Source organism: Marmota flaviventris, chromosome 10 (genome assembly GCF_047511675.1).
Source record: "Marmota flaviventris isolate mMarFla1 chromosome 10, mMarFla1.hap1, whole genome shotgun sequence".
Classification (NCBI taxonomy): Eukaryota; Metazoa; Chordata; class Mammalia; order Rodentia; family Sciuridae; genus Marmota; species Marmota flaviventris.
The window spans coordinates 33,751,714-33,778,394 of record NC_092507.1 but is presented as its reverse complement, the minus strand read 5'-3'; the positions used below and the strand labels follow the sequence as shown (position 1 = coordinate 33,778,394).

General features: G+C 52.9%; 5 protein-coding genes across 25 annotated transcripts in view; 1 reads left to right on the top strand and 4 right to left on the bottom strand.

Annotated features, from left to right (window-relative positions):
* The window catches only part of Slc6a9 (solute carrier family 6 member 9), a 39,690-nt gene extending 31,904 nt beyond the window's left edge, over positions 1-7,786 (top strand). For 5 of the 9 annotated variants that reach the window (XM_027936887.2, XM_027936892.3, XM_027936888.2 and 2 more), the window contains one exon: positions 5-487. In XM_027936887.2, the coding sequence (XP_027792688.2) occupies positions 5-394 (390 nt within the window). In that variant the 3' untranslated portion in view covers positions 395-487. Of the gene's footprint in view, positions 1-4; positions 488-2,909; positions 3,038-6,798 lie in introns of those variants that run through there. The other 4 variants (XM_027936890.2, XM_027936894.3, XM_027936895.2 and 1 more) reach the window with 2 other exon arrangements.
* Ccdc24 (coiled-coil domain containing 24) lies at positions 441-4,536 on the bottom strand. 9 transcript variants are annotated; one of them, XM_027936904.2, is made up of 9 exons: positions 4,101-4,536; positions 3,831-4,001; positions 3,472-3,659; positions 3,226-3,342; positions 2,428-2,505; positions 1,839-1,893; positions 1,313-1,382; positions 1,129-1,207; positions 441-1,043 (listed from the first exon to the last, which is right to left on the bottom strand). In XM_027936904.2, exons 2-9 carry the CDS (start codon positions 3,969-3,971, stop codon positions 686-688), a joined length of 1,086 nt encoding a protein of 361 aa, XP_027792705.1. In that variant the 5' UTR covers positions 3,972-4,001; positions 4,101-4,536; the 3' UTR covers positions 441-685. The 9 variants fall into 9 exon arrangements, with proteins under 9 accessions (XP_027792705.1, XP_027792706.1, XP_027792707.1 ...); XM_027936905.2 differs by having other exon boundaries at positions 2,428-2,502; XM_027936906.2 differs by having other exon boundaries at positions 3,472-3,647.
* On the bottom strand, positions 4,636-14,289 carry B4galt2 (beta-1,4-galactosyltransferase 2). Of its 3 annotated transcripts, none has more exons than XM_027936903.2 (7): positions 14,181-14,289; positions 12,301-12,656; positions 11,858-12,093; positions 8,597-8,787; positions 8,248-8,370; positions 8,027-8,131; positions 4,636-5,499 (listed from the first exon to the last, which is right to left on the bottom strand). In XM_027936903.2, exons 2-7 carry the CDS (start codon positions 12,602-12,604, stop codon positions 5,349-5,351), a joined length of 1,110 nt encoding a protein of 369 aa, XP_027792704.1. In that variant the 5' UTR covers positions 12,605-12,656; positions 14,181-14,289; the 3' UTR covers positions 4,636-5,348. The 3 variants fall into 3 exon arrangements, with proteins under 3 accessions (XP_027792704.1, XP_027792701.1, XP_027792702.1); XM_027936900.2 differs by lacking the exon at positions 14,181-14,289 and adding an exon at positions 13,117-14,127; XM_027936901.2 differs by lacking the exon at positions 14,181-14,289 and adding an exon at positions 13,117-14,133 and having other exon boundaries at positions 5,413-5,499; positions 8,000-8,131.
* Positions 14,290-15,240: 951 nt separating this feature from the next.
* Positions 15,241-18,639, bottom strand: Atp6v0b (ATPase H+ transporting V0 subunit b). 3 transcript variants are annotated; one of them, XM_027936913.2, is made up of 8 exons: positions 18,466-18,639; positions 17,722-17,770; positions 17,410-17,493; positions 17,205-17,282; positions 16,954-17,023; positions 16,787-16,838; positions 16,396-16,586; positions 15,241-15,553 (listed from the first exon to the last, which is right to left on the bottom strand). In XM_027936913.2, the coding sequence occupies exons 1-8, from the start codon at positions 18,530-18,532 to the stop codon at positions 15,527-15,529; spliced, it is 618 nt and encodes a 205-aa protein (XP_027792714.1). In that variant the 5' UTR covers positions 18,533-18,639; the 3' UTR covers positions 15,241-15,526. The 3 variants fall into 3 exon arrangements, with proteins under 3 accessions (XP_027792714.1, XP_027792716.1, XP_027792715.1); XM_027936915.2 differs by lacking the exon at positions 18,466-18,639 and adding an exon at positions 17,862-18,381; XM_027936914.3 differs by lacking the exon at positions 17,722-17,770 and having other exon boundaries at positions 18,466-18,571.
* Positions 18,640-20,488: 1,849 nt separating this feature from the next.
* On the bottom strand, positions 20,489-24,780 carry Dph2 (diphthamide biosynthesis 2). The gene is made up of 6 exons (XM_027936899.3): positions 23,748-24,780; positions 23,373-23,485; positions 22,903-23,126; positions 21,786-22,469; positions 21,523-21,699; positions 20,489-21,443 (listed from the first exon to the last, which is right to left on the bottom strand). Exons 1-6 carry the CDS (start codon positions 23,892-23,894, stop codon positions 21,319-21,321), a joined length of 1,470 nt encoding a protein of 489 aa, XP_027792700.2. The 5' UTR covers positions 23,895-24,780; the 3' UTR covers positions 20,489-21,318.
* Positions 24,781-26,681: the final 1,901 nt, after the last annotated feature.

Genomic DNA, 26,681 nt, shown 5'->3' with positions numbered 1-26,681 from the left:
CCAGGCCTGCTTGCACCTCACTCAGCTGCTCCAGGGTCTGTGCCCCTCATTCCAGCCCTGGATATGGGGCCCACCCAGCAGAGGCTGTGACCCAGCAGCCTGCCCAAAGCACTTGTTTCAGGAGGGCAGGGGTGGAGGCTGCTCAGCAGGTGTGAGCTCAGAGCCCTCGGGAAGGAGACCCTGCACGACAGCCCTTTGCCCTCCCTCCACCAGGCTAAAAGCCCAGTCTTCCCAGACGTGTTGCCCTCATTCATGTGCCAAATGGCCCCAGCCCACATGTTCCATCCTCCTCTGGAGCCAAAGCTCCTCTCAAGGCCTGCAGTGTCCATTTGTCCGTCCTCTGTGCCCTCTGTGCAGTGACAACCCCAGTCAAGCCGTGTCTAATCCTTTGTAGCAATAATGGTGCACTGCCTGCCCCTGCCCATTGTGCACCACTAGGATTTTAAAGTCCATAGATTTTAATGAAATTTCTATTCCTGTCTCTGAACTGCTGCTGTGCTTTGTCTGGGTCCCCTGGGGGACAAGAGTCAGAACTGGGATGGGACCTCTGTTGGCCAAGCCTTTGTGGAGGCCTGGGAGGAGAAAGGCCAAAGGATTTGACAGCTAGGACAGATGTCTGGCAACTTACCCTGGATACCAGGGACCTGGCAAGGGAGTGGGAAAAGGGCTAGACAGACAAACAGCCTTAGGGTCTTGGCAAGAACTCATCCAAGATGAGACCTGAAGCTGGCAGGGCCATGGCAACTGAGGTGGCATTGTAGAAGGGGCAAGTTCTGACAGAAGCAGAAGTCTGCTTTGTGGTTGGCCCTTCAGCTTGGGGCCTGGGGTGCTGCAGTGGACATTGGTGTGGAAGCTGGTCCTTCCCTGGGGCCGCACCGAAGCTGCCGTCCCCAGCGGCAGCTGGAGGCCCAGCCTTGAGACTGGGGGCAGCGCTCCAAAGGAGGTACAGGTAGGTGGCCTTGAAGAGGCCCAGTCCAAACTCCATCAGCTCCATGGAGGGGAGGAAAGGATCTAAGGTCCTGAATGGATGACTCCAATGGCTGCTGCCTGGACAGAAAGGAGTAACTGTATGGGGGCCATGGTCTGACCCTTCAGCCCACCCTGACTGCCATCTCCATTTTGGTATACCTGTATTTGGCAAAGATGCAGGAAGTTCCCAGAGAGGCCTGAAGCTCCTTTTCCATGGCCTTTTTCTGCTCCTTTAGCTCTGTGGAAGGACACTGCTGAGACAGTGCCCAGCTCCTCCACTGTGTGCCTAGTATGGAGCACGGGCAGGAGGCTGGGTGTTCTGGGGCCAGCTCAGGGTCCTCACCTGCCAGGGTGGGCTCCAGGGTTGCTTCAGAGGGCTGGTGAGCCTGCATATGCTCTGCTTCCAGGCAGCACTGCAGGGAGAGGTTAGTCAGTGGCACATCCTGAAGGCAGAGACCAAGATCCCCAGAGTAGGGCCTGGGAATGAAGCCATGCAGCTTTCAGACCAACCACCACAAGAGCAGCCCTTGGAGGGAACATCAGCCCTACCAAAAGTCAAGTGAGATGGTGGTTGGGCCTATATTCAGACTTAGGTAAGGGAAAGAGGTGAAAGACCTGGGAAATCCAGCAGATTAATCTAAAACTGCTGACTTTGGACAGGAGCTCAACCAGAATCCTGGGCTTCTAGGATTTCACACACACAGGTGTGCACACATGAAGAATGGATATAGAACTCACACAGTCTTGATATGCACATATGTACACACACATACACACACACACATATGCATGGGTCACAGACCCCCAGGTGAAAAATATGTCTCTGCTCAGCAGAGAAGCTCTAAGGAAAGGTCCAGGGCTATGCTCACCTGCAAGGTGGAAATCTCCCTCTCCAAGGTGTGACACTCCTCCTCCAGGAGGCCCCTGGGACATAGGCAACATGGCAGCCACAAGCAGTGCCACAGGACCAAGTAAGTTGAGCCCACCACACAGTTCCCACTTTCAGCCTCACCAGGAACCCCCTCTAGCCCTGCCTTTCTCAATTTGCATTGTCCTCTGCTACCTGGGTGCTGCCTAGCATAGACTTCTGGCCCAGGTCAGTCTCTCTCTGGGCAGGATATATCTTCTTGTCCACCTCATAACATTCACCCTTGTAGGCCCCATCCCCTCTTCTATGCTATTTCTCTGAGCTTATAACTTCTCCCGCCTCCATCCTTCCCCACATCACAGCCCTTCCTCTGCTTACCTTCTTGCAGCTCCCCCCATGTCAGAATAAAAATCTTAAGGCCTTGGTTCTTCCTGGAAGGAGGCTCACTAGCTCTTCAATAGCTGGCTCTATCTACCTCTCAGCCTTACACACATGGATCTCCCTTCTCTCTCAGTCCCAGCATCTTAAGATCCATCCCCATCTCCTTTCCTGTGCCTCACATACCCACTCAGGTGCCCCCTAGGCCTCACCTCAGGTATCCAGCAACTTGGTCAATGTTGGACATATTCAGCTGATCCTTGATGAAACTGAGGTCCCTGTGACTGCTGCTGGCAGATGAAGTTTACGTCACTCTCCCATGTTGCTCACCCCAGGCCTTAGGGACACAAATGTAGCTTCTCCTAGGTAACTGTGTGTCTTTTCTTACAAAGGCAACATAATATAGCATAATATAGTAGGAGTTCTGGAGCCTAGGCTTGCAAATGGGCTGCCACCCTTCACTGAATGTGACCTTGGGCAAATTGCTTATCCTTTCTGAAATTCAGCTTTCTCATCTGCAAAGTAGGAACATCACTCACCTTACAGGGTTGTGTGAAGATTAGAAGCTGCTATATCCACTTCTTATGAAAATGCCTGTTTATCTTACTCAGTCCCCTGTTGTAAATACTGTTCGCTGCCCTGTCCGCTCAGCTCTCCCTGCCTCTGTAGCCCAGCCCTCACTCCTGTTCTCTAGGCTTGAGAAAGAACTGCCCACTGAACCCAGCCTCCTGGCCTCTCTCTTCCTGCAAATTCTCTCCATCTGACTGGAGAACTGCTCCTTACTCCAAGACCCAGATTAAACCTGTTGCTCTCTCCAGAAAACCTTGCTGCCTCCAGGTTGGGCAGGTATCTCCTTGAGGCTTCTACAGCCCTCAGGTGTTGATCCCTATCACTGCTGTAAAAGGGCTCCGACCCAAACTGGGAGCTCTTGCATGGAACCAGGTGAAATCCACCAGTTGGCTGGGGCCCTACTCAAGCAAGAACAGGTCTCTCCTCCCCTACCACTTTACCTGTGTTCACCAGCTCTCATCTGGGATATCTCCTGTTCTGGCAAGTCACACCTGGGCTCCTCCAAGGCAAAGCGAATAACCCTGGGGCTATATGCGGCCCAAGCCTGGGCCGGGTCCCTACAAGGTGCAAGGAAGGAAGCTGAGGGGTTCATTTCAGGAAACCACAGGAAAGGCCACTCTGGCTCCTTATCAGGGGTAGGACTAGCCTATTTGTTGCCTGCAGAGGCCCAGGCCTGAGATTCCCACCTGCCCTCGCAGATGGCCTTGTCTTGGAGCCTTTGGAGAAGCTGCTGGAGTTCCTGGCGCATGAGGTCCCTCAGGAGTGGCGGAGGTGCCAGAAGGGAGCAAGGGTCAGAGATGGGGTGAGAGCCTGAGGCTCGGGAAGATCGAGCCTCTTGCAGCAGTACCTGTAGCATCGCCACCTGCAAGGAGAGCTGGGGCACCTTGCTACTGGGCATTGAGGGGAACCGAGTGTCGGGTAGGGCGGAGTCAAACAGGAAAGGGCAAGGCGGATAGCGACACCTGACAAGATCTAGGGAGTCAGCGGGCAGGGCCAGAGACCCGGAAGGGATGGCAAATCACGAGTGGTCTGGGACGTGGCCCACCTTCCCACTCCCCACCTCCGCTCGCAGCTCCAGGCTCAGATCTACCACCGCCTCCCCCAGAATCCTCTTCACTTCAGGCCGCTCCGGGAGTGGAACATGCTCCTCCACCAGCTCCCACAGCGACAGGGAACCCCGGGGCATGGCGCCCGCGCCGCTGTCCCCAGCTCGGGCCTTTGGGATGACAGGTCAGAGCGCTGGATTTACTCGGAGACCGCCGGTCGCCCGGGACAGGGCCCCGCCTTGCTCTGCCATCCTCACGCCTGGAATTACCCAGTCCGCCACACCGGTCTCTGGCGCCGTTTCTTAAGCCGCGCTTCTGGCAGACCCTCTGGGGCCACGGTTCCGGGCCACCGCCCGGGGGAGCCAGGCAGCGGGAAGCGGGGGCCCCAGCCCCGCCTCTTCCGCACGGCAGTCACCCGGGAAACCGCGCGCAAACCCAGGCCCCTAGAGGCCCCGCCCAGCCCCTGCCCTCCGGCTTCCCGCACCCGTGAGCTGTTGGTCCGCGAGATAGCGGGCGTGGCGCTTGGGGGAGAAAGCTCCCCAGAACCCGCCCCCAAGTTCCAAGGGCTCGTCCGGCACCTTCCCGCCTCTAGGCGGTTGAAACAACTGGGAAATCTGGTCCCACTGAGTATGTTACTCAGGGGCAGTGGGGCAGAGACAAGGTAAACTTTTTTCTGTCTAGGGCAGTGTGGTTAGTCCCTGCGCTTGAAGAAACCCCCGTTGACCCTGGCCAGGTACCCTCCTAACACAACTCAGAGCACTAGATTGTGGGACCCAAATCCCCATCCCCAAACAAAGGTGCTGCTCCATTCACGTTTTTTACTAAAGCACCCACACAAGTTTCTGTGCAATGTACAAACACGAGCCCTGGGGTGTCTGCCTCCTCTCTGAGACAGGGAGGCGGGAACCAGACTGACTGATCCAAGCTCCTCCCACCCCCCCATGCAAAGGCCAATCCCAAGATCCCAGGCAGCAACACAGCATCCCCTCCGGTCCCCTCCTGGGGCTGCTCCTCAGCAGAGGGTGCACCAAAGCTTGCCCTCTACAATATTGAATGAAAAAGGTTTCCCCTCCCCTGGGAGCATGGGGGATCCCCAGGTCTGAGAATTCCCCCTGGAAGAGACAATGCCCCCTAGTCATATCTCCCACCCTTTCAGGCCCTAGGGGACTCAAGGGGGGGAAACTGAGGCACAGAGAGGTGGAGTGACCTAGCCCAGGCCACTCCGCGAGGCAGTGCAGGGGCTGGCCCGACCCTGACAGAGAGGGGGGCTGGGCTGGGGGAGTCGGGTAGGAAGGGTTGACCCCAGAGAGGGCCACACTTGAGGGGCCTGCCCAGACCAGAAGCCCCTCAAAGTGGGTTCTGAAACTTCTAGGTGCAGCTGGCAGGTCTACTGAAGACCCTCAGAAAATAGCCCAATCTCAGTCCTGGGGGTCCCTCACATAGCAGCTGCCAGCCAAGCTGTAGGTCAGTCCTCTGACAGGCATTCCCTTGGCACCAAGAGCCTTTGTCCATGAGTGTCAGCCCCGAGGGGGCCATGATGGAGGGCGCCCAATGTCCACTGTAATGTTGGTGAAAAGTGGTTGCCGAGACACTTCTAAGACCTGGTACCGCACAGACCCGATGCCGTCCCGCTTCATGGTCAGCTTTGTATTTTGAATCTTGGTAAACCTAAAGGATGGAAATGAATCCAGATCAGGGCTAACTGCCAATATAATATAGGATCTCTGGGGCCAAGGCTCAAGTCGTCATCCTCCGTTCAGTGGTGACTCACTGGAGCCCTTTGCTCTTGCATTTACTCTTGAAACACAGATCTTAACTCCTTCTGTCAGAAAACAAATGATAGCCTCACAGATCTCTCAGCTCAGACCTTCCTTCTAAGCTAAGCTATAGACACAGACGAGGCATCCCACAAGCATCTCAAAAAGCAATGTGTCCAGTGTGAGACATATCATCTTTAACCCCCAAACCCATGCCATCCTCTCTATTCCTCATCCTTTAGTCACTCAACTTCCCCCATCTACTTGCTGAGCACTCCCTGTGTACTAGGTTGTGCTCTAAGCACCAGGGATACACCAATGATCATAACAGATGAGGTCTTTCCTTTCCTGGCAAGTCTGTATCACTAGCAGAGACAGGTAACAAGCAAGAAAAACCTCAGAGTGCTAAGGGGACAAGGTGGCTGCCTTTGAAGGAGTATGTGACACTGAGCTGAGGGTAAGGGGAGGAGCATTCTAGGCAGAGGTTAGATAGAGCGCTGCTGCCCCTAAATTGGGAACAAAGTTTTAGATAGCTGTGTGGCTAGACCTGTGCGCTAAGAGGAAAAAGAGATTACCTTGTAGGTCAGAGCATATACGGGCAGGTCTCTCTGTAAGTAAGAGGAAGCAGTTATATTTTGTTTGGTGAGTGAGAAGTCACCAAGAGACTCTTAAGCCAGGTGGAGGAGGGGTACACACTACAGAAAAACAAAGGGGAAGCAGGGAAACTTGTCCAGTAATCCTGACAGTATCAGAGATTGGGGTAAAGCTAGAAAAGGGGAAAACAGACAGGTTCAATATGTTTTGTGGGGTTTGAATACATAGGGTGAGGGAAAGAAGAATCCAGGAAAACTCCTAAATTTGAGGCAAAGTCAACTAGGTAGATAGAACCATTATCTAGAGTTCCTTAACCCAGAAATTTCTTGCAATTAGCCATTTCCACACTCAGCAGATATCAGTAATAGATGAGGACACCCAGACAAGCTCCTCCCACAACAAGACCAAGGCTCCTATTGGACTTTTGGAGCTCTTCTCTTACCCTCATACTCACCCTGTTTCAATCCTCCCAGTCCTTCTGAGCTCAGCTTAGACCCCTCTTAGACCTCTCAGGGTGGTGCCCTTTCCCTTAGCTTCCCTAAAGCCCCTCTTCCCCATCTGTCATCCCTTTCCTGCTGACTATGGTTTGTACCTGAACCACCTTCTTTTTCATCAGGTCATTGGACTCTATGGCCTCATACTTCTGCCAAACTCCAACCCTGAATCAGTGCTGCAAACCATCTCTCTTGTTCCTGTACCCTGGGAAAACCCTATTGTCCAAGCTGGGGGCACAGCACACCCACAAGTCTTTGCTCCAGCATGCCCCCTCAAGCTCTGTCAATTTCTTCAGGACTGATCCACATCCTCTTTAGCCCCGCCCAACAGCTGGGTCAGCCTTTACCTTCCTTGAGCTCAGAAAAATCAGCCTTTCAAACACAAATCTGACCATCCTCTGCCCCACTCAAAGCCCTTCTACAGCTCCCCAGACCCTCTAGGGCAAAAGTTAGACTCCCAACCTGGAAACACCTAGCAATAACCACTACCTACTATTACTCCTGACCTTTAGGTATGTTGAAACTCTTAGTCTCGGTATATGCCATGCACGTTCACATTCCAGGCTCTTACAAATACAATTCCTTTCAATCACAATGGCTTCCTTCATTAGCCTGGAGAATACTGTACTATGCCCAAGGTAGGTGTGACATAAGAGCAAATAACAACTATTTTCAAATTCCAGTTTACCCTTACCTCCTCCCTCCAAGAAGCCTCCCACCATCACTCTCTCTTCTGCCCTCATCACCTTGTGCCACAACTGCCTATCTGCATGCCTAGAATGAGCTTCATGAGGGATAGAAGGATGGGGATTTGGTATGACTCCCATCCCCACAAGATCTGGCACTAGTTGAAGATAAGCATCAGGAAGCCCCCATGCTCTTTAGGCCCTTCTCCCAGCCACCCCAGATATTACATAGGGCTCCCTCCCTATGAGATGGATATGCCTCCTCCCATCTCAGTGCCTCACATTGTCTTTCTAATCCCCACCCCACCTGTTTGGGGCAACTGTGAGGTTCCCAAGAGCTGTGCCCCAAATACCACTCCCTTATAAGCAGGGGTCACCCATGATGTACAAATGAGGTATCCAAATACACCAATGGAAATGCAAAGGACTCAGTTATAATTCTAGCTTAATTTCTAGTCATCTGAATAAATCAAACTAGGGGTGCTAGATACCTAGTGGGTAGGGGATAGGGACTGGTACCCTCTGGGGTCAAGGATGTTTAGAGGCCACATCCAGGAGGTCAAGGATTAAGGGCACTTGGGGTCAAGACTTGGAAGATATTGGGAGGTCACCTCTAGGAGTAAGAGATTAGGGGAACCTGGGGTCAGGGATGCTGGAGGGTCACCTCTGAGGGTTGGGCTCGTTATGCTTGTCCCGGTCGTGCTTGATCATACGGTAGCGGCCTATTCGGATGTCTGGGCGTGAGATCTTCATCCCAGTCAGGGAGATCCTGAGGATAGGGACAGATACACTGGAACAGGCACTGGGAGGGCAAGGGGCCCCACCCAATCTGCACTCATCCCCTCACCACCCAGTCTACTACCAGCCCTATCCGATCCTACTCACCGGTTGAAGATGTCATCATCCTCGCCACCCCAGCCCCAGTACTCGTTGGGGAAGCCATTGATTCTCAGAAACTGGGCCTTGCTCAAGCCTGACACACCTCCAAAGTAGCCAGCATAGGGCAGCCTATGGTATGGGAGGGCAGGTGTCAGGAAAAGCCACAAGGGGATTCAAGATGAAGGACCAGAGTTGGGGTATAGGGACAATGACAATGTGTGACCTGGGGCCCAGGGAGGATCTGCCCTAGCCAGAAAGGTCTGGGCCAGGGGCTAGCAGGGCACTGGAGCTGGAGTGATGGCTTGACTGAAGTAGGGGTGGGGAGGTCCAGGTCTAGGTGAGAAAAGAGCCTCACCGGAAGCCAAATTTGTCCATGGCAATGGCAAAGTGGCGGGGCTGGTCGCCACAGCGGTACAGATTGCGATCATCCATGGGGACCAGGTCCACATCGCTGAAAATGAAGCAGTCATAGGCCGCATCCTCCTTCAGTGCCTCTAGGAAACCCACGTTGAGCAGCTTGGCCCGGTTGAAGGTGTCCTCACCATGCTGGGGTGGAGGGGGAACAGCAATACCTATTGCTTCACCACTTTCCAGAGCAATCCCAGGGGCCCCCCAGACCCTCTCTCCCTGCATGGGTCCCTCAGACTCTAAGAATCAAATCTAACTTCACACCCTAGATCTGGCCTTCAAAGGTCCTTCATGATTTGGTTCCAGTCTCTCTCTGGCCACTACCCTCAGATCCTAAGGCTCAACCACACTACATCCCTCAGCAGCCACAGACATGCTAGACTCTCTCTCATCTCCAGACCTTGGGGTTAACAGCTCCTCTTGCCTAGAATGCCCTTTTCTGCTTGCCAACTCATGTCTGGAAAGGGTCTCCTAACGAAACCTCCTGGTCCTGGTACCACTGCATTCTCCTTCTTATGGGCTTTGTTTATATTAACTTCCAATTAAACCATTATATAGAGCTCTCATCTCATTCACTCCTTCAACATGCCCTGTGTCCTCCTTTGTGCCGGCAGGGATTCCAAAGATGAGCAGCCCTGGTCTCTATCTCTGAACATGTAGTCACAACATGAGACAATGAGCATTCAAAATGACCAGTGTCTAAGAAACAGAAGCCACAGGGACTAAGCTACTCAGCCTTAGGCACCTGCCCACTCTTGTCCATTTGTTCAACATCCAACTCCCTGGTCAGCCTCTGAGACCAGGAGAGTACCAAACAAAATGACAAGTAGAGGGTTATAGGCAATCACATCCAGTGAGCCAGGGGGTCCCTGAGAAATGGGGCTACAGGAATCCTGGCCATGTAGCCCCAAGCACCAAATTCTGGACAAAGTGGGGAGGATACAACTGGAAGAGTTGGCTTATGAGCCCCTGTCCCAATCTAGACTTTTCAAGCTAAAGCTAGGGGCTCTAGGGGAGGGGGTCTATGAGTGGATTCCTCTCCAACAAGATAAGCAATGGCTCCTTTATACCAGCCAAGCCTGAGTCTGATGGGCAGTAGCTGCTTTCCTCTGAAGCAATAACCTGCTCAGTTCTACCCTTTCCCTTCCCTCCCTCTCCTACACCTTCTCTTCTACCAGCCCTTGGAAGGACTGTCCATATTCTCCTGGATCTTAAGCACTCCTTTTGGCCTCTCTCACTACCTAGGAGCCCTCGGTTTCTCCCTCATAGCTCATAAATATGCCCAATTCTCTCCCTGGAGAGAGAGAAAAAAAAAAAATCAAACCTCTTTAGGCCACCCTACCTTTTTCCTTTCCCTTCTTGGCAGAGTTAAAAAAAAAAAAGAGTTGTCTCCAATCAGTTATTTCGTCAATTCTAATTCTTTCTCAACCCACTGCAATCTGCTTCCGCCCCCAACATGCCCCTGAAATGGCTCTTGCTGGGCCCACCTTGTTGCTAAATCCACTGGACATTTCTTGGTCTACATCCCTCCTTACTCCCCCACGGTGCTCACACAGCTGCCATGTTTCCTTCCTGACACTGACTGCTGGGCTTCCGGGATACCCACTCTCCTGGTTCTCCTGCCACCCTCTGGCCAGTCTTCTCAGCCTCTGCGCCAGCCTCTCTCTCCACCCATCCGTGCAGTGCTGGCTTTCTCCTCCCACATCCCATGCTCTGTGGGTGTGTTGGATGTTGTTGGTTTAGGGACCATCTACATACATACATGTTTCCAAATTCCTCTCTCAACTGCAGACCTCCCTCCTAGGTCCAGACTCATTGTCTAACTGCCTACAGAATGTTCCTCTTGTACTTCCCCCAGGCTCTCAAACTCATCACAGATAAGATGGGATTCAGAGTCATCCTCTCCCCAACACATGGTCCAGCTTCTGTGTTCCCCATCTCACTAACAGGTGTAGCCATCCACATGGCCAACAGCCAGTGAAGAAAGCCTTGTGTTTTCTTGATAGCTCTCTTTTCTTACTCTCTACTACTTGTGTGACATCTCTCTTTCATTCCTACAGCAACTGCCCCACGCAAATACACATTCACCATCTTTGTCCTGACAATCAAAACCTCTACCTAACTGGTCACCCTACCTCTAACTTCCTTCTTCCATTCACTCTCTATGTGCAACCACAATAATCTTTCTAAGAAGTAAACATACATACTATTCTCCCCTTAAAACAATGGTGCCTCATCACCTTCAGAATGCAATTCAACTGCTAAATATGCCTCCTAAGACTCTTCTTGATTTGTCTTCCACCAATTCCTCCACCTAATCTTTGCTAACCAGTCTACATATTACACTGCACCTCAGCCAATAATTCTTGAACACAAGAGACCAATTCTCTTGGTGAGCACAGAGTCCTCCATGTCTCTCTGCTTGCCTCCTCTTGGGCCTCCATCAATCTATTCATTCCTTAAGATCCATCTCAATAATTGCTTCCCAAACCCAGGGCCAGATAAGGCCCCTCTATGCTACTCTGGCCCCTTGATCCAACTCTAGTCATATATCATCCTTCTGGAGTCTACAGGGATCCATGCCCAAGTCTAAGAGTTCTCTAAGAGCAGGGAGGGCCTATATCAGATCCTCTCTGAGACCCAGTAGCAAGCCCTACAGGCCCCTTCTGATTTCCAGAAGAGGACAGGTTTAGATGCTATGCTAAGCCCCCCTGGCCTCAGCTGTGGCCAGCACCTGCCTCCAACAGCTCTAGGTTTTATCCCTCTTTCAGTATCTAACTCTTCCTCTCCTAGGTGACCTCAAAACCACCTCCTAGTCAATGTACTCTATTGCAAGGAGGGCCTGCCCAGGTAGACAATAGGGCTGGTTATCTTCTGAGGCTATCCACACATCCACCAGTGTGCATACTAACATTCAAATGCATATATCCCTTCACATGCACATGAACCTTCCTGTGCACCCTAACAAAAGTACCCACAAGTCCCTTCACATACCCACACAATTATTGGCACACAAGGACTTGTAGATGACTCCCAACCCCGTGTATGCACCAAGAGGCACATGGGTCCTCATACTCCTGAGCAGGCAGACTCACAGGTGTGGGTAGGTTCCTTGAGGGTTAGTGCCCATTCATTCCTCAAGACCCATCTAAACAATTGCTTCCCAAACTAGACCAGGCCCCTTTGTCAGGGACCCCAGAGAGCACACCTGATTGATGACATAGATGCCATAGCGTAGCCGCTGCCGCCTCAAGATGGGGTGCAGATAGTGGAGCCAGTAGCGCAGGTGATGCTCCCGGTGTCTAAAGGGGATGATGACTGCCACTGTCTGGGCTGGGGTGCAGTCAGGCGGTGTGTAGCGGCCCCCCAGAAGCACACCTGGGTTCTCCCTCTGCACCCGCTCCAGGGGCATGGGTGAGGTGAACTCAATCAGTAGTCGGCCCACTGCAGGCAGGATGGTGTCAGGAATCAGGGCCTTTGCCAGAATCCAGGGACACCAGCCCCCTGGGGGTGAGCAATGAACTCCAGAAATAGCCCTTTTTCAATTGACTTGGACCTTGGCATCCCCTTGGGTCAGGACTACATTCTTCCAGTCACACTGGTAAGACCCTCCTCCCACCCCTACAGACAGGCCCTACCCAACAGGCTCACCAAGACCAGGTGGTAGGTCAGGACAGGGTGGGAGGACAGGAACTGTGGGGCCGGGCCGGGCACTGGGGACCTCAGGGAGCCCAGAGCTGGGGGCAGTGGCGTTGGGCCGAGAGCAGTTGGTGGTGCTGCTGGCTGCAGGATGGAGGGCACGGGTGGGGCCACGGGCACTGAAGCGGCTGAAGAAGGCCAGATGCTGGGCGTAGACGTCAAAGTACAGGATGACGGCCACAAGGAAGTGCAGCAGGCAGAGAAGGAGCACAGCCTTGCAGACGCGCTCCAGCGTCCCCCCCAGCAGTCTGCTCATCCCGCAGGCGGCCGCCGGCCCGCCCAATGGGCCCGGGCATCCGGCTGCCGGCCTGAACAGGAAGGGAGAGAAACAGACCCGGAAGATCAGGGCAGGATGGGCAAAGCTGCCTACCCGCCTCCTGCCCAGCTTCTCACACTCAGAGATCCACATCCTCACTTACCTGCTCACACCCTTGTCACTCACAGAATCACACCCTACCTGCCATCACCCCAACAACTGCTGGCAACTAAGAGCTCACCCCAGTACTAAATTACCTGCACTTATATTCCTTGTCCTCCCTGACACATATACACACCCAGGTACACACCCTTATTGCACAACTCTATACATATGTATTCCTAGGAACGTGGACACAGTGAACTCTGATTACACAAGTTTGTACCTAAGCATGGAAACACATTTAGCTACAGAACTGTATGTGCACCTGTGCCCCAAGGAACAGATGCCCCACAGGGCAGCATCCTCAACCCAGGGCTCAGGGCTTGGGGAAGGGGAAGGGGACCACTTACTGAGTAGCTACAATGCAGGAACACTTCATACTCATGACTTCATTTAGTCCTTCCAGGAGCCATGGTGAGGTCTCAGAGGAAAGCAGGCCAGGCCAACTGGGACCAGGCTGGGAAGTGGCCCTCAGCATTCCAAGGGGGCCCAAATATGGGCAGGATATTTATGGGATCCCTTCCCACAAGAGCAAGGGGCCAAAGTACAGGGTTGGGCAGGGGATAACCTTCATTTAAGATAGGCCAGCTCTGGAGTCTGCCTAGCACCGCTGGTTCTGATTTCCAGAAGAGGACATGTTTGGGCCCTGGAGATGGGCACAGTTCTGGGGAGGGGCTTTCCTGGGCCATGGCTCCAGCTGTGGTTCCAACAAGGCAGCAACCACTCTGGGTAGTGCTCCAGGGAGCAGGGCGTCTCACTCACATACATAGAATCGCAGGAACATGCCTGGACCCAGCAGAAGTCCCACACTCAGACACACAGAGAACTACATACAGAGTGGCAGACACACCCGGTGGCGGTAACCCAAGAGCCCCACACTCACCCACAAAGCGTCTGCTGCCGGACTTACACAGCCATACATCCAGACTCCCGGGCAGCTCACACCCAGACCCACGTGCAAGCATTCCCTCCCCTCCCTCCCGGGCAGGGTTCTGGGTCAAGCTGGCCGCCAGGCTGAGGGGTACGTTTGGGAGGGGCTGGGAGGCTGAACACGTGGCACCCCGGGTCGGGGGAGGCAGCAGAGACCGGGTGGGTGTGGAGCCTGGGGGTGCGCGTGGAGTGGGGGGAGTGTAAGTGAGGCGGAGGCCGAGGCAAAGGAGACGTGAACGAAGCGCCTCCCCGAGCCACGAGGCCAGGGCGAGCGAGGACAATGAGGGAGGCTGGCTGGGGGCGGGCGGAGGAGCCCAGGGTTGGGGGTGGGGTGGGGTGAAGCCAGGCAGGGGGCTGCCCGCCGGCGCCTCGCGCTCACCCACTCTAGGGTTGGGATCTGGGGCCGCGCTCGGGCAGCCCCTCACGGGGCCGGGTCTGAAATCTTGGGGCCCTGGGTGGGGGGCCGCGCGCGCCCTCATCTCACCCGGAGCTCGGGGCTCAGCAGGGGACGCCGCTCCAGCTCGGGCAGGGCTCCCGGCTCCGGCAGCTGCGGTCGGCTCCGTCCCCCATTGCCCGGCCCCGCCGCCTCCCGCCGCCGCCGCCGCCGCCGCCGCGGGCCATGGAGCCGAGCCGCCCCGGGGGGCAGGGCGGGGCCGGGCGGCCGGGCAGACCCACGGACCCGCGGACCGACGGACCACAGAGCCTCCGCCTCCCTCCCGCGCTACGGCGCCTCGGAGGGGCAAGCCCGGCCGGCGCGTCCGCGCGCGCGTCACCGCGGCCCCCGCCTCCAGCGCGCCCGCACGCGCCGCGCGCCGCTCCGGCGCCTGCCCGCGGCCGAGCGCGGCCCAGCTGGGCGACGTGGAGGCCCAGGACCTGGGAGGGGCACCGGGAAATCCGTCAGGCTCCTCCAAGGGCTAGGTTTAGAGGTCGGACAGGGGAGGGTGCAGACTGGCCAAGCCCTTTAAGCCTGGTCTGGCGAGTGGGCCAACTCTTCCTGGAGAGCATCATTAAAGGTCGGCTAAAGTACAGGGGGTTTGTGTTTGTCGGGACCTTGAAAGGTTATGGATTGGAAGTGGCTGGGGCCTTTAGGGTACCAAGCAGTTGGGTAAGGTTAGGAGCAATTCAGAGATTAGACAGGAGTGAGCAGAGCTGGACAAGACCCTAAGAATGTGGAACAGTGTAGAGGTTGTTGAGAGAAGATAGATGCAGGGGCAGAACTATCAGAGAGGCAAAGGTGCAGAGGGTGACATGCCTGAGGTTAGGCCATACAATTTAGGCCTAGTGGACAGGGCCCCAAGGACATGGGACTGAGAGGATCCCAGGCACAAAATCACCAAGGGGCTCATGTTCCAGATTCAGTCATCCCTTCAACAAATATTTTCAGGGGCTACAGAGCCCTTAACTCAGCATTCTCTCTCTCCACCCAGGAGCCAACTGTTTAGGGCAGAGGCATGTACAGAGCTAGAAAGTTGGCATGAGGTTGAGGCACATAAGCCCTTTACCCTTCCTCTGTGAATGGTGGCGCAAGAGATCAACGGAGGCACTGACCCAGACATATACCACGTTTATTTCACAAACATTGGGAAGATGGGTTGGGGGTGGAGATGGGGGTACAGGTGCACAGCTGCACAGAGTCGCCATTAGTAGCCCACTGCCCATACTGAGGATTCAGCCTGGACTGCAGTGCCTCCAAGTCAACAGACAGCAAGAGGAGTGCAGGGAGGGCCCTGAACACCAAGCCCCCTGAAAGGCTACGGGGCACAGCTCCAGCTGTCCCAGGAAAACCAGCAATAAATAAGAGTAGGGCACGGCCCCACCCACACAGATCACCTAGTCACCCATCTTCACTCTGGAGGTCTGCAAAAGAAGAACAGAAGTTAGGTAGGGACAAAGGAATAGGTAAGAGAATGACCAATGACAAGATCAGACCCAGCAAATCCATGTCTGGGTGGACACATCACAAAAGATGAATAACCAGGGGGCCAGGGTTATGGCTCAGTGGCAGAGCACTTGCCTAGCACATGTGAGGCACTGGGTTCGATCCCCAGCACCACATAAAAATACAAATAAAATAAAGGTACCATGTCCATCCACAACTAAAATAAATAAAAGATGGATGACCAGATCAGGATAGATGCACTGTGACAAATAAATGATTGGAGACAACCAGAGTTAGGCTATAGGACAGACAGCTGGAGAGAAGAAGCATATGAACAGTGCCAGTCACCAAGAGTCAACCCAGTCAAGCACCTCCAGTCACATTTATACACTGAGGCTGATCCTTAGTCGTAAACCCACAGTATGAGACAAAAAAAGACGTGTTTTAGACATGCTGTCACGGACAGAGACATACTTAGGCCCTGAGAGAGACAAACACATCAAGCCAGACTGATAGACACTGACGAGATCCCAGCATGGTCCAGACCACAAAGACATCATCTATATTTCTAGAGACAGTAGACAGGAAGAGGATGACAGATAAACCAAGTAACAGATAAATGAGAGATATACACATATAAAGCAACAAAAAAAGTAGGAAAAAAATTTTAAAGCCTTAAAAGAGGAGACAGGAGATAGGAATGAGGTGGTGGAAGCTACCCAAGAATTCTACAGTCCCATGGGTAGAAAAGGAAGCTCTTTAGGAGGGTAAGGATGAGTTGAAGACAAGGACACAGAGGCTCCCTAAGGGGATTCAGCACCTGAAGGATTGCGACGATGACCCCAAAGAGGCCGATGGCACTTCCAAATATTTCCACGATGAGAATCTTTACAAAGAGACTGGGGTTCTGAGCATCAGCCAGGGCGGCCCCACTGCCCACGATGCCCACGCAGACTCCACAAAAGAGGTTAGACAGACCCACTGTGAGACCAGCCCCAAACATGGAATAGCCTGGGGAACAGAAAAGGGCTCAATGAGACCAAGCCAGAAATGGGTGAAGATGAAGGGCTAACGGGACCAATTCCCACCCTAACCCTGATGAGCAGGCCAAAGTAACTGAGAGAATATAAAAAGGAGAAATCCAAGCTGGGAGGTAGGAAGCAGGGAGCAGCTGTGCAGCCCCTGCTTTACATATTTACACACCCACCTACCTGCATGGTAGTTTCGATGACCAATGGCCTGAGGGTCAGTGGCACTGAAAGGCTGCAGAGGGCAAAAAAGTAATCAGAAACCACCCGTCATACATCCCATTCCCTCTCTCTATGCAATGTGGGTAACACACTGGAATGGACGCCTACCCCACCCCAGTCTTCCTTACCTCAGCCATGTTGCTAATGACAATTGCCATGATGATGCCGTAGATAGCCACAGCCTCACAGAAGATGATGCTGGAAGTGGTAAATGGCAAAAGTAGGGACAGGAGGTGAACAAGAGAAGAAGATGAGAAAGAAACCAACTTTCCTCCCCCAAAAGTCCCCAGCAGCCTTTCCTCATCTCATATCTCACCCTATCAAGAGGCAGGCAGCCCTTCCACAGCTGGATCTGACAACCACTGGTCTTTACACTTACCTGACCAGGTTCTTGGTCTTGATTCTGGGGGCCTTCACCCCTCCCCCAATGATGGAGGAGCCTGTAATATAGATGCCCCTGGTGAAAGGATAAGAAACTGGTGAGCACAGCCCAAGCTGTCACTGCCCCCAGGATGACTAAAACCCCATGACACCACCTGCCATGACTCAGTGCCTCCCCACAGTCCCACTATCCCAATATTCACCAGGCTGCCCCAACCACAGACAGGGAGATTGCTAGGCCAATGCCCAGGTTCGACCACATGAAGGGGGAAGTCTCAGTCAGGAACCTGGTGTGGAAACAAGGAAGAAAGCAGTTCAGCTCTGTTAGGAAAGGGGGCACAAAACCCTTAGCCTCCCACTCCCCTCCAACTCCACCAGTCCTAGATACTGCAACAACAGACTAAATATCTCCCATGATCCATGCCCCCAGCAGCTTGGGGTGACGTGGGGCAGGGGCTCCCATCACAAAAGAAAGCAGCAGCTCCTAGTGGAATTCTCTTCCTGCCCTCCCTTACCATGCCACATCAAAGCGGAAGCCCAAGTCAAAAATGGTGTAGCAGATCCCTGCAGTAGCGAGAAAAAAGGGTTAGGGGCTGCTCTCTAGAGAGAAGCTCCCCAACCTACAGAAGTACTGCCCAGCTGACCCACAACCTACATCAGAGTCAAGGGAGAGTCCTCAAGCCGCCAAGTGAACCAGATACCTCCGCTCAGGCCTCCATTTTCTGCCACTCCCTCATAACATCTCCCTCAATGACACCAAGCCCCAAGACCCTCCAGACACGCCCGGGCAGGCCAGAACGCCCTGGAGAAAGGGAGGGAGCAGGTGCTCCGTCCGGGCCCGGCCGGATCCCGCAGGCCCAGTCCAGCCGCTGTTTACCCAACAAGCTGTGGGTGGGGGAGGGCAAAGGATGGGAAAAGAGGAACCGGAGCAGCCGGCTCACGACCCACACTGGTCAGTCGGGAGCAAGAAAATGAAGACAGGAGTGAAACACGAGTGATGGCAGGACTGACAGGATAGAGCTAGCACTGCTCTCGCGGCCCCCTACTACCGCCGCCCGCGCCCCTCATAAGCAGCGGGAGCCCTGGCCTCTTCTGTCGCGTTCAGAGGCCCCAACAGGCTAGAGGCAAGACTTGGAGCCGGGGACAGAGGGCCGCGCTGGGGCCTGGTATTGCTGGCAGGCAACCCCCTTTCCCCGCGGGACTCCAGCCCCGCCAGCTCGGCCAGGACGCTGCCCCCGCCCGCCTGGGCCCGGCCTCACCCACGACGAGCGTGCAGGCCCAGAAGGCCACGAAGACCCCGGAGTAGAGCAGCGCTAGCCCCGTCATGGCGGCAACGACAGCAGGGGTCGGAACGGTGGGGCCAGAGCTAAACCGCGTCCCTGCGTCCACCGTCCGCCCCGCAGTCTGTCCGCCCGCCCCGCAGCATCACCTGACGCGCCCACGTGACGCCCTGGGACCACGTGACTCCACGCCGGGCCCTGAGCTGCTGAGCCACTCGTCTCGAGTGTGGCGACGGCGGAAACTGGCGCTAAGCATTATGGTGATTGTAGTCGCGCGCCTCCGGCGCCTTCCTCACGAGATACTCGGCCTTTTAGCGTCTCTCCGCCCGCCGGGTCTCATACCTGAGTCTAGTCTGGGGCCTCTCTGGTTTAACCTCCAACCACTGCTGATCCTTCGGACCTTTGTCCTTCTACTAATTCCAGGAGAGTGCGGAGCTGTTCCTCCCCCTGAAGCATGCCTCTTCATCTTATCCCCTGGCCAACACCCATTGGTTCATTCTTCCAGGACGCCTTCCCTAATCCACAGGCAGGGTGGGCCTGCCTGCTGTGGGTTCCCTAGAGGCCCCGGGGATACGTATAAAATTTAACTAAGGTCATGTAACCTCCCTGCTTAAAGGCCGCAATGGCTTCCATTTTCATTCAAAGAAAAAAAACCAAAATTCTTACAGTGGCCTAGCGATGCTGCTCCCCATACCTCTTACCTGAATTTTTGTTTCTTTTGCAGTGCAGATGGAGGGAACTGCACTCCAGGGCCTCGGGCATGCTAGGCAAGGGTTCTACTATTGAGTGACATTCCCAACCCCGACTACATCTTCTAATACTCCTCCACTCTCTCTTCTGGCTACACTGTTCTTGCTATTCCTTGACTGTTCCAGCCATGCCCCCACTTCATTGCTCTTGAATTCATTCCCTCTGCCTCTAATTATTCAGGTGACTCTACTTTATAACGTCTTTACTCACCTTCTTCAAAGTCCTTCCCTGCTTAGTCTGTGTAACGTTGCAACCTTCCCAGCTTTGTTTCCCCATGGTACATAGTTAGCACCATTTTGTATACCAAGTGTTTTATTCTGTTTGTCCATCAGAGTGTCTTTCTGTTATTCTCACTGCTGCATTACCGGTGCCTGGCAGAGTGGGTCTTCCATGCATGTTTATAAAATACATGATTGCCCAGGTGTGATGGTATGCCGTAATTCCAGGGACTCCATAGGCTGAGGCAGGAGGATGGAAAGCTCAAGGCCAGCCTCAGCAACTAATCGAGATTCTCAAAAAATAAAAATAAAAAAGTAAAAAGCTCATTGGTAAAGTACCCCTTGGTTCAATCTTCAATCCCCTGTACTAAAAATAAATTTTAAAAATTATATTTATTTATTTATTTATTTTATAAGTAAGGTCATGTAACTCCCCTGCTTCTGCCTCTACCATTAGACTGGGCACTCCAAGGGCAAGAAACCAGAAGATCTGGAAAATGCCAAACGTGGAGAATGAAGAGGTGAGTCTTTTCAAGTTATTCCTCTAAATCTTTTTTTAAAAATATATATTTAGTTGTAGATGTACACGGTATCTTTATTTTTTTATGTGGTTCTGAGAATTGAACCCAGTGCATCACATGTGCTTGGCATGCACTCTACTACTGAGCCATAACCCCAGTCCTATTCCTCTAAATCTTTAGGGCCCAGCAACTCCAGTTTGCTTGAAGCACTATGTTGGTTTATGCCTGTAAACCCAAATGGACTTTACACTCCTTTTCTTCTGACAATTGTTTTTTTCCTCCACAAGATCCAGCTTAGGTATCCCCTTTGGGAAGCCTCTTGAGTCCTTGTCAGGTGCTTGCTACGGAATTCAGCGGCCCCTCGGGCTTTCCTCTTCACACTGTTCACAGTGGTCACTGAATATTTAACTGTTTCTCTTCCCAGCTACACAGTGAAGACAGTAATCTGGTTAAATACAATTCACATCTCTCTCCATAGAACGGAAGTGTTTGATGAACAAAAAGAAACAGAAGGAGAAAAAGTATCTGGTTTATTTAAGTTTCTGTGATCTCCCCGAGAAAATAAGACTGAGTTGACACAGACCAACACAGTCCAATAAGAGTTTTCTACAGTGATGCAAATGTCCTATAATTGTGCCATCCCTTCATGCAGCTAATTGAGTGCTTGAAATGTGATTAGCATGATCACAAAACTGAGTTTTAATCTACTTAATTTCAACTTAAATAGCCAATAGCCATATGTGTCCAGTAGCTAAGATCCTGAACAGTACAGATCTAGACTAGTTGATTCTCACCTAGGAGCATCTGAGAACCCATGGGGATATATCAATGTCTGGAGACATTTTTTGGTTGTCAAAATTGAGGGACAGTGCTTCTGATGCCTAGTGGGCATTCTGCTAAACATTCTAACATAAACTGTACAGCTTCCTCAACAAATAATTATCTGGTCCCAAACGTTAACAGTGCTGAGGTTGAGAAACTGGTCTGGACCATCAAGCACCTGCCTTTTAACATGGGTAGACCCTCAACTGCAGACCAGAAACGGGATTAGCTACCCAGTCCTGGACTGCTACAAGGACAGATGGGCCCAGGACTCAAGGAAGCCCCCAAGCCTTTTGCCCATCAGTCAAACAACAGGAAGTTACTAAGCCAATATGTGCCGAGCCTCAAAGCAGGGTAGAATAGGACAGGCTCAGGTCCCATCCTCAGTGAGGGCTGCCTGCCTTCTCTCTATCCAGTTTCCTTCAAAGATCCTGGGAAGATGATGAGAAGTTGGTGCAAAGAGCACTGAAGGTCCTAGCAGCAACTCCTAAGTTCCTCTGTGTCTCTGGCCCCATGTGCTATCAGCTGCTTCCCTCATCCTCGTATGCGATAGCAATCCCTCGTCTTCCACTCACAGCTTCTGTCACCGGTGTCTGACCCAGGCGAGGCTCTAGTCCCTGCCAGCTTCGGGAACTAAGGAAGGAGGCTGTAGAGAGAGGTGGCTCAGGCTGAGTGGGCTGATTTGGAGAAAGAGTACAGCAGGGGGCACAGATTTATACACTTACCTGCTGGGCTACTCTCAGCCAATTCCAGTTGGGGCCGTAGGGTCAGAGCAGAGCATCCAGGATCATTTGATAAATGCCAGGCAGGTGGAGGTCGGAGCTCCCCAGAAATGAGTGACACATCTGGGGTGTCCCACAGCTCTGACTCAGGGGGTGGGAGGGGCACATGGAAGGGAGAGCCTGGAAAGGAAGGGGAGAGTGAATTCATGTTGGCCCCCCAACTCCATGCCCCAAGTTTCCAGTGCAGGTAGTGCTCCACCACTCACCGGGTAACAAGTCTGCATAATGTGTGAGATGAGGAGCCAGGCCTGGAGGTGGCCATGCAGGGTTGCAGGCAGCTTCCAGTTCACAAGGTGCCAGTATAGGCTGGAAGAAGCCACTAGAAAGCTGGGGGGCTAGGGCACCCAGAGGACAGGCCAAGAGCACAAAGACATCCATCTCAGGAAAGTTGGCAAGTTTGGCAGGGGTGGGCCGCCCCAAGGCCAACACATAGCTACGTTTGCCAGCAGACTTAGTTAGGTTCCGCAAGTGTGCTAGTGCTTCACGGTGTCGGGCCACACCCAGTGTGCCCGCCAATAGCCCTATCACATGGGCATCTCTGGCTTTCTCCACCAGATACCGTCTTCGTGCCCTTAGCCGCCCAGCTCGGGCACTCTCATCCTGTGTCTGTCCTGTGTCTGGGCAGCAGGAGGAAAAGGGCCGCCCTGGTGCCCATCCCAAGAGCAGACGGCTGAGGTCTGGATCAAGTTCAGGGTCAGAGCTAGCTTCAGAGCCCCCCACATAGAAGGCACCATATTCTTCCAGACATCTTCCTAAGGCCAGGGGGAAGTGGCGCCCAAAACGTTCCAATGGTTCAGGCACTGGTCTGGGGGACCCCACTGGCAAGGGAAGAGCTGGGCTAGAGATAAGCAGATCCTTGTATCTTGGGCGCAGGAGAGTGGCCAAGGCCTCTGGAAGAGAAGGAGGGGGTGTCAGGGTTGGGGCTTGGTAAATTGCGAGTTCCCTCATCTCTAGGGAACCAAATGTGACCCAAAAGTGAAGGATGGGCAGGGTGTGGTGGTGCACGTCTGTAATCCCAGTGGCTTGGGAGGCTGAGACAGGAGGATCACGAATTCCAAGCCAGCCTCAGCAAAGGTGAGGTGCTAAGCAACTCAGTGAGACCCTGTCTCTAAATAAAATACAAAATGGGACTAGGGATGTGACTCAGTGGCCGAGTGCCCCCGAGTTCAATCCCTGGTCCCTCCCACTCCGTCTTACCCCCCAAAAAAGTGAAGGATGGGGCCAGCCCGTATCAATAGCTATATGGGAGTGTACTGAAATAGGGAAATTAAGGAACACAGCTGTGGGTCCACCCTTCCCTCCTGCATAGGCATAATTCCTCACCCAGAGCGTGGGCACAGGCTGGCTCACTCAGTAGCACTACAGGCGCTGTGGGATCTGGGTTCTGTGCTTCAAAGGCCTGGGCACAGAGCTCCAAGGCCACAGAACGTTGACCAAAGACGAAGGCAACAGGAAGAGGTCGGGCTGGGGGACTTAAGCAGGCTGGTCCAAAGTGTACAAGGGCCTGAGCTCCAGCTTGCTCAGCACCCAGTACATCTACACAGCAGCTACAGGAGAGATACCATCAGTGAGAGAGGTTCTCATCTGGAAGTGAGTTGCTGTCATCAATAAGAAATACGGCCAGTGAAGAAAATGGTGAGATGAAAGGAAGACACTGTCACTGAGGGGAGCTAATATCAGGAGGAAAATCATCATCCTCTTGGAATCATAGCCATTGGAGGCAGACAATGTCAAAGGGAAACCGCATAAGGCCTGGATCTCTAGGCCTGGCCCACTTATGCCTGAGTTCATACCTGCCATAGGCCGTATCCCCTAAAATGAACATCTTTGATCCTGTGGCTTCCTCCAGTCGTGCAGCCACGGCCCCAGAGTCTCCCAACAGCTGGTCAGGGAACTGCAAGGCCACCTGTAAGCGTTAAACCATGGAGTCAGGAATAGCCTCTGCCCCGCCAAGAGCCTCTTCAAAGGAAATCTTCTGGGAGCCCCCACTCGACCTCAAAGCCTGGAGTCTCAGAGCACTCCGCCTCATGGAGTGACTGGCGGGTGGTCTGCGCTGCGGGCAGACTGATACTCCCCAGTCCTCATCCTTAAGAAATCCCCAAGATCCTGATCCTCTTGGTGACCCATCGCAAGAGAAGCGAGCCAGCCCTCTCTAGGTCTGCTCTCACCCGTTGACACCCCACGTCGCGGACAAATCCAATGACTCGCTCCAGCTCGTATACACGGTCGAGGTCGGCGAGAGGAGTGAGCAGTGCCGGGTCGCCAGCCTCCCGCTGCAGAGCCGCCTCCGCGGGGCTGCTAAACGTAGACTCCATGAAGCACAGCTTGGGTGGCAGGATGCAGCAGGGGACTACCTCGGTCAACTTCGGGGCCCGTACCCTCAAAAGCAGTCCTCCAAAAAGCCACTTTTTGGGAAGAAGGGAAAACAGCTTGCCCACTACTCCTAGATTTCAACTACAAACGTGCAAACGCGTGCTCCGCTGGACACGGATTTGTCAGGGGAGACTACTTCCGGGTTTGAGGCGTGGCCGATGGCAACCTTACCAATCCTAAATCAGCACCGCTCCTACTGTCCAATCCTCGCTTCCAGGCCCCACAGAGAACCAATGATCTGCCTGCGCCAGAGACCAGTCGGAAGTGCCGCAGAAGAAGGCGCGGGGCCTCCTGGGCGTTGTAGTCTCCCTGGCTGCGGGTCCCCGCAGAGGCGCGCGGTCGAGTTCAGCCCACTGACCACCTTCAGGAATATCGACCGACTCCCTGAAAGTCACTATCCTAGGGCTCTCTACCACTGACCAGATCCTATCCGGCGGTTACTAAGGATCTCATGTGCACTATATCGCCTGGGGGCGGGGGTGGACATCATAGCACAATTTTTAACTCAGGGGACGAACTGCCTGGGTTTGAATATCAACGCTTGGCCAACTGGTGTGGAAAAAGGTGGAATAAAAAAGAATGGAGGACACAGTGAGGGGCTTAACAATAATACCTCCTGATAGGATTGTCCTGAGAGTCAAATTAACTCAATTATAACACTTCACAAATTAGTCCTTTGAATATCCCATTTGCTATTATACTCATGGCAGTCTGTCAATTAGGTAAACTTTTGAGCACTTATTGACCACCACGCACTACATTTCTAGTCTCTGAATTAAGAATTATCCCATTTTACAGAAAACAGACCCAGGTTTGAAGACTAAAAAGGCACAGTAGCCCGGCAAGGTGGCGCAGGCCTGTAATCCCAGCAACTTAGAAGGAGGATCTCGAGTTCAAAGCCAGTCCCAGCAAAAAGTGCGGCACTAAGCAACTTAGTGAGACCCTGTCTCTAAATAAAACAGGGTTGGGTATGTAGCTCAGTGGCCCAGGTGCCCCTGAGTTCAATCCCCGGTATCAAAATAAAAAATAAAAAGACAGTAGGTCAGTGGCATGATCAGCATAAAAACCAAGTCTACTGATTTCAGAAGTCAAGCTTCAGATTCCTTATTCTCCTACTTTCTATAGCCTGCATTTGTCATGGGGAAGGGTGGAGGTGGGAGCAGAAGACACCTGGACACCAGGTGGGTGGGGGGAAATAAAACCTAAAAGTATGTGAAACATCTCCATCTTCTCCAGAAACACGGAGTCAAGAATAAAGTGAAAATGGGACTGAGGAGGGTTAGAGGAAGGTGGAAAGAGCAGCTTTATGATGACACAGGGGAACTGACGCCAACTAGTGTGGAAAAAGGTGGAATAAAAGAATGGAGGACACAGAACTTCTGCAATGGTTGAGAGGGAAAAATGGAGTGGGGATGAATGTAGGCATAACCAGTTCCCCTGTCAAGGGGACTCAAAGCTCATGGAAGGGAGTGAGAACTGGGTCCTGTTCTTCAGATTTTATTTGTGTGTGTGGGAGGGATACTGGGGATTGAATCCCAGGACATTTTACCACTGAACTGTATCCTCAGTGGTTCCCCCTCACTAAGTTGACAAGGCTGCCCTTGAACTTAAGATCCTTGTATCTCAGCCCCCAGAGATGCTGGAATTACAGGTGTGCCCCACCATGCTCTGCAGATCTTACTAAGAAGGCTCGAGTGCTAGAGAGGCAGCCCAGGTGAATTATGGCTGAGAAGACAGAAAGGGAAGCAACACTGCAAAGGGAAGAAAGCAAGAGCAGGCCAGGTGCTGTCCTTGGTCCTGACAGAGCCCTGACCATTTATGCTTAAGATCCCTAGAAGAAAGAAGTTACAGGTGGACATGCATAGGAGCTACAACACCTTCTGCCCACCCCACCACACAACCACTCAGTCCCATATTCTTTTTTCTTTCTGGGTGTGCACATGTGAGGAATGAACCCAGTATCTTGCAAGTTAAGCAAGTGTTCTATCACTGAGCAGCATTCTCAGCCCTCATTCCATTTTCTATAGCCCACCTCAACCATATGCAAATTTGGGTGCTTTAAAAAAATACCCATGTCGGCTGGGAATATAGCTCAATTGGTACAGTGCTTGCCTTGCATGAATAAGGCCCTGAGTTCAATCTCCAGCACCAAAAAAAAAAAAAAAAAAAAAACAAAACCCACAAGCCAGTGTGGTGGCACATGCCTGGAATCCCAGCGGCTCAGGAGGCTGAGACAGGAGGATCTTGAGTTAAAAGCCAGTCTCAGCAAAAAGCAAGGTGCTAAGCAAGTCAGTGAGCCCTGTTCTAAATAAAATACGAAACAAGCCTGGGGATGTGGCTCAGTGGCCAAATGCCCCTGAGTTTACTCCCTGGTACAAAAAAAAAAACACCAAAAAACCAAAAACAAAAAACCCATGCCAGCTGGGTACAGTGGTACACTCTTGCAATCCTAGCAGCTCGGGAAGCTGAGTTAGGAGGTCTGCAAGTTTGAGGACAGCCTCGGCAACTTAGCAAGACCCTGTCTCAAAATTAAAATTTTAAAAAAGGGGTCAGTGATGTAGCACAGTGTGGTTAAGCACTCCTGAGTTCAATCCCCCATACCAAAAAAAAAAAAAAAAAAAAAAAAAATCACAACAGAACAAACCAAACAAAAACACCACATCAGCCAAGTGCAGTGCTGCAAGCCCATAATCCCAGTGACTCAGGAGGCTGAGGCAGGAGGATTGCAA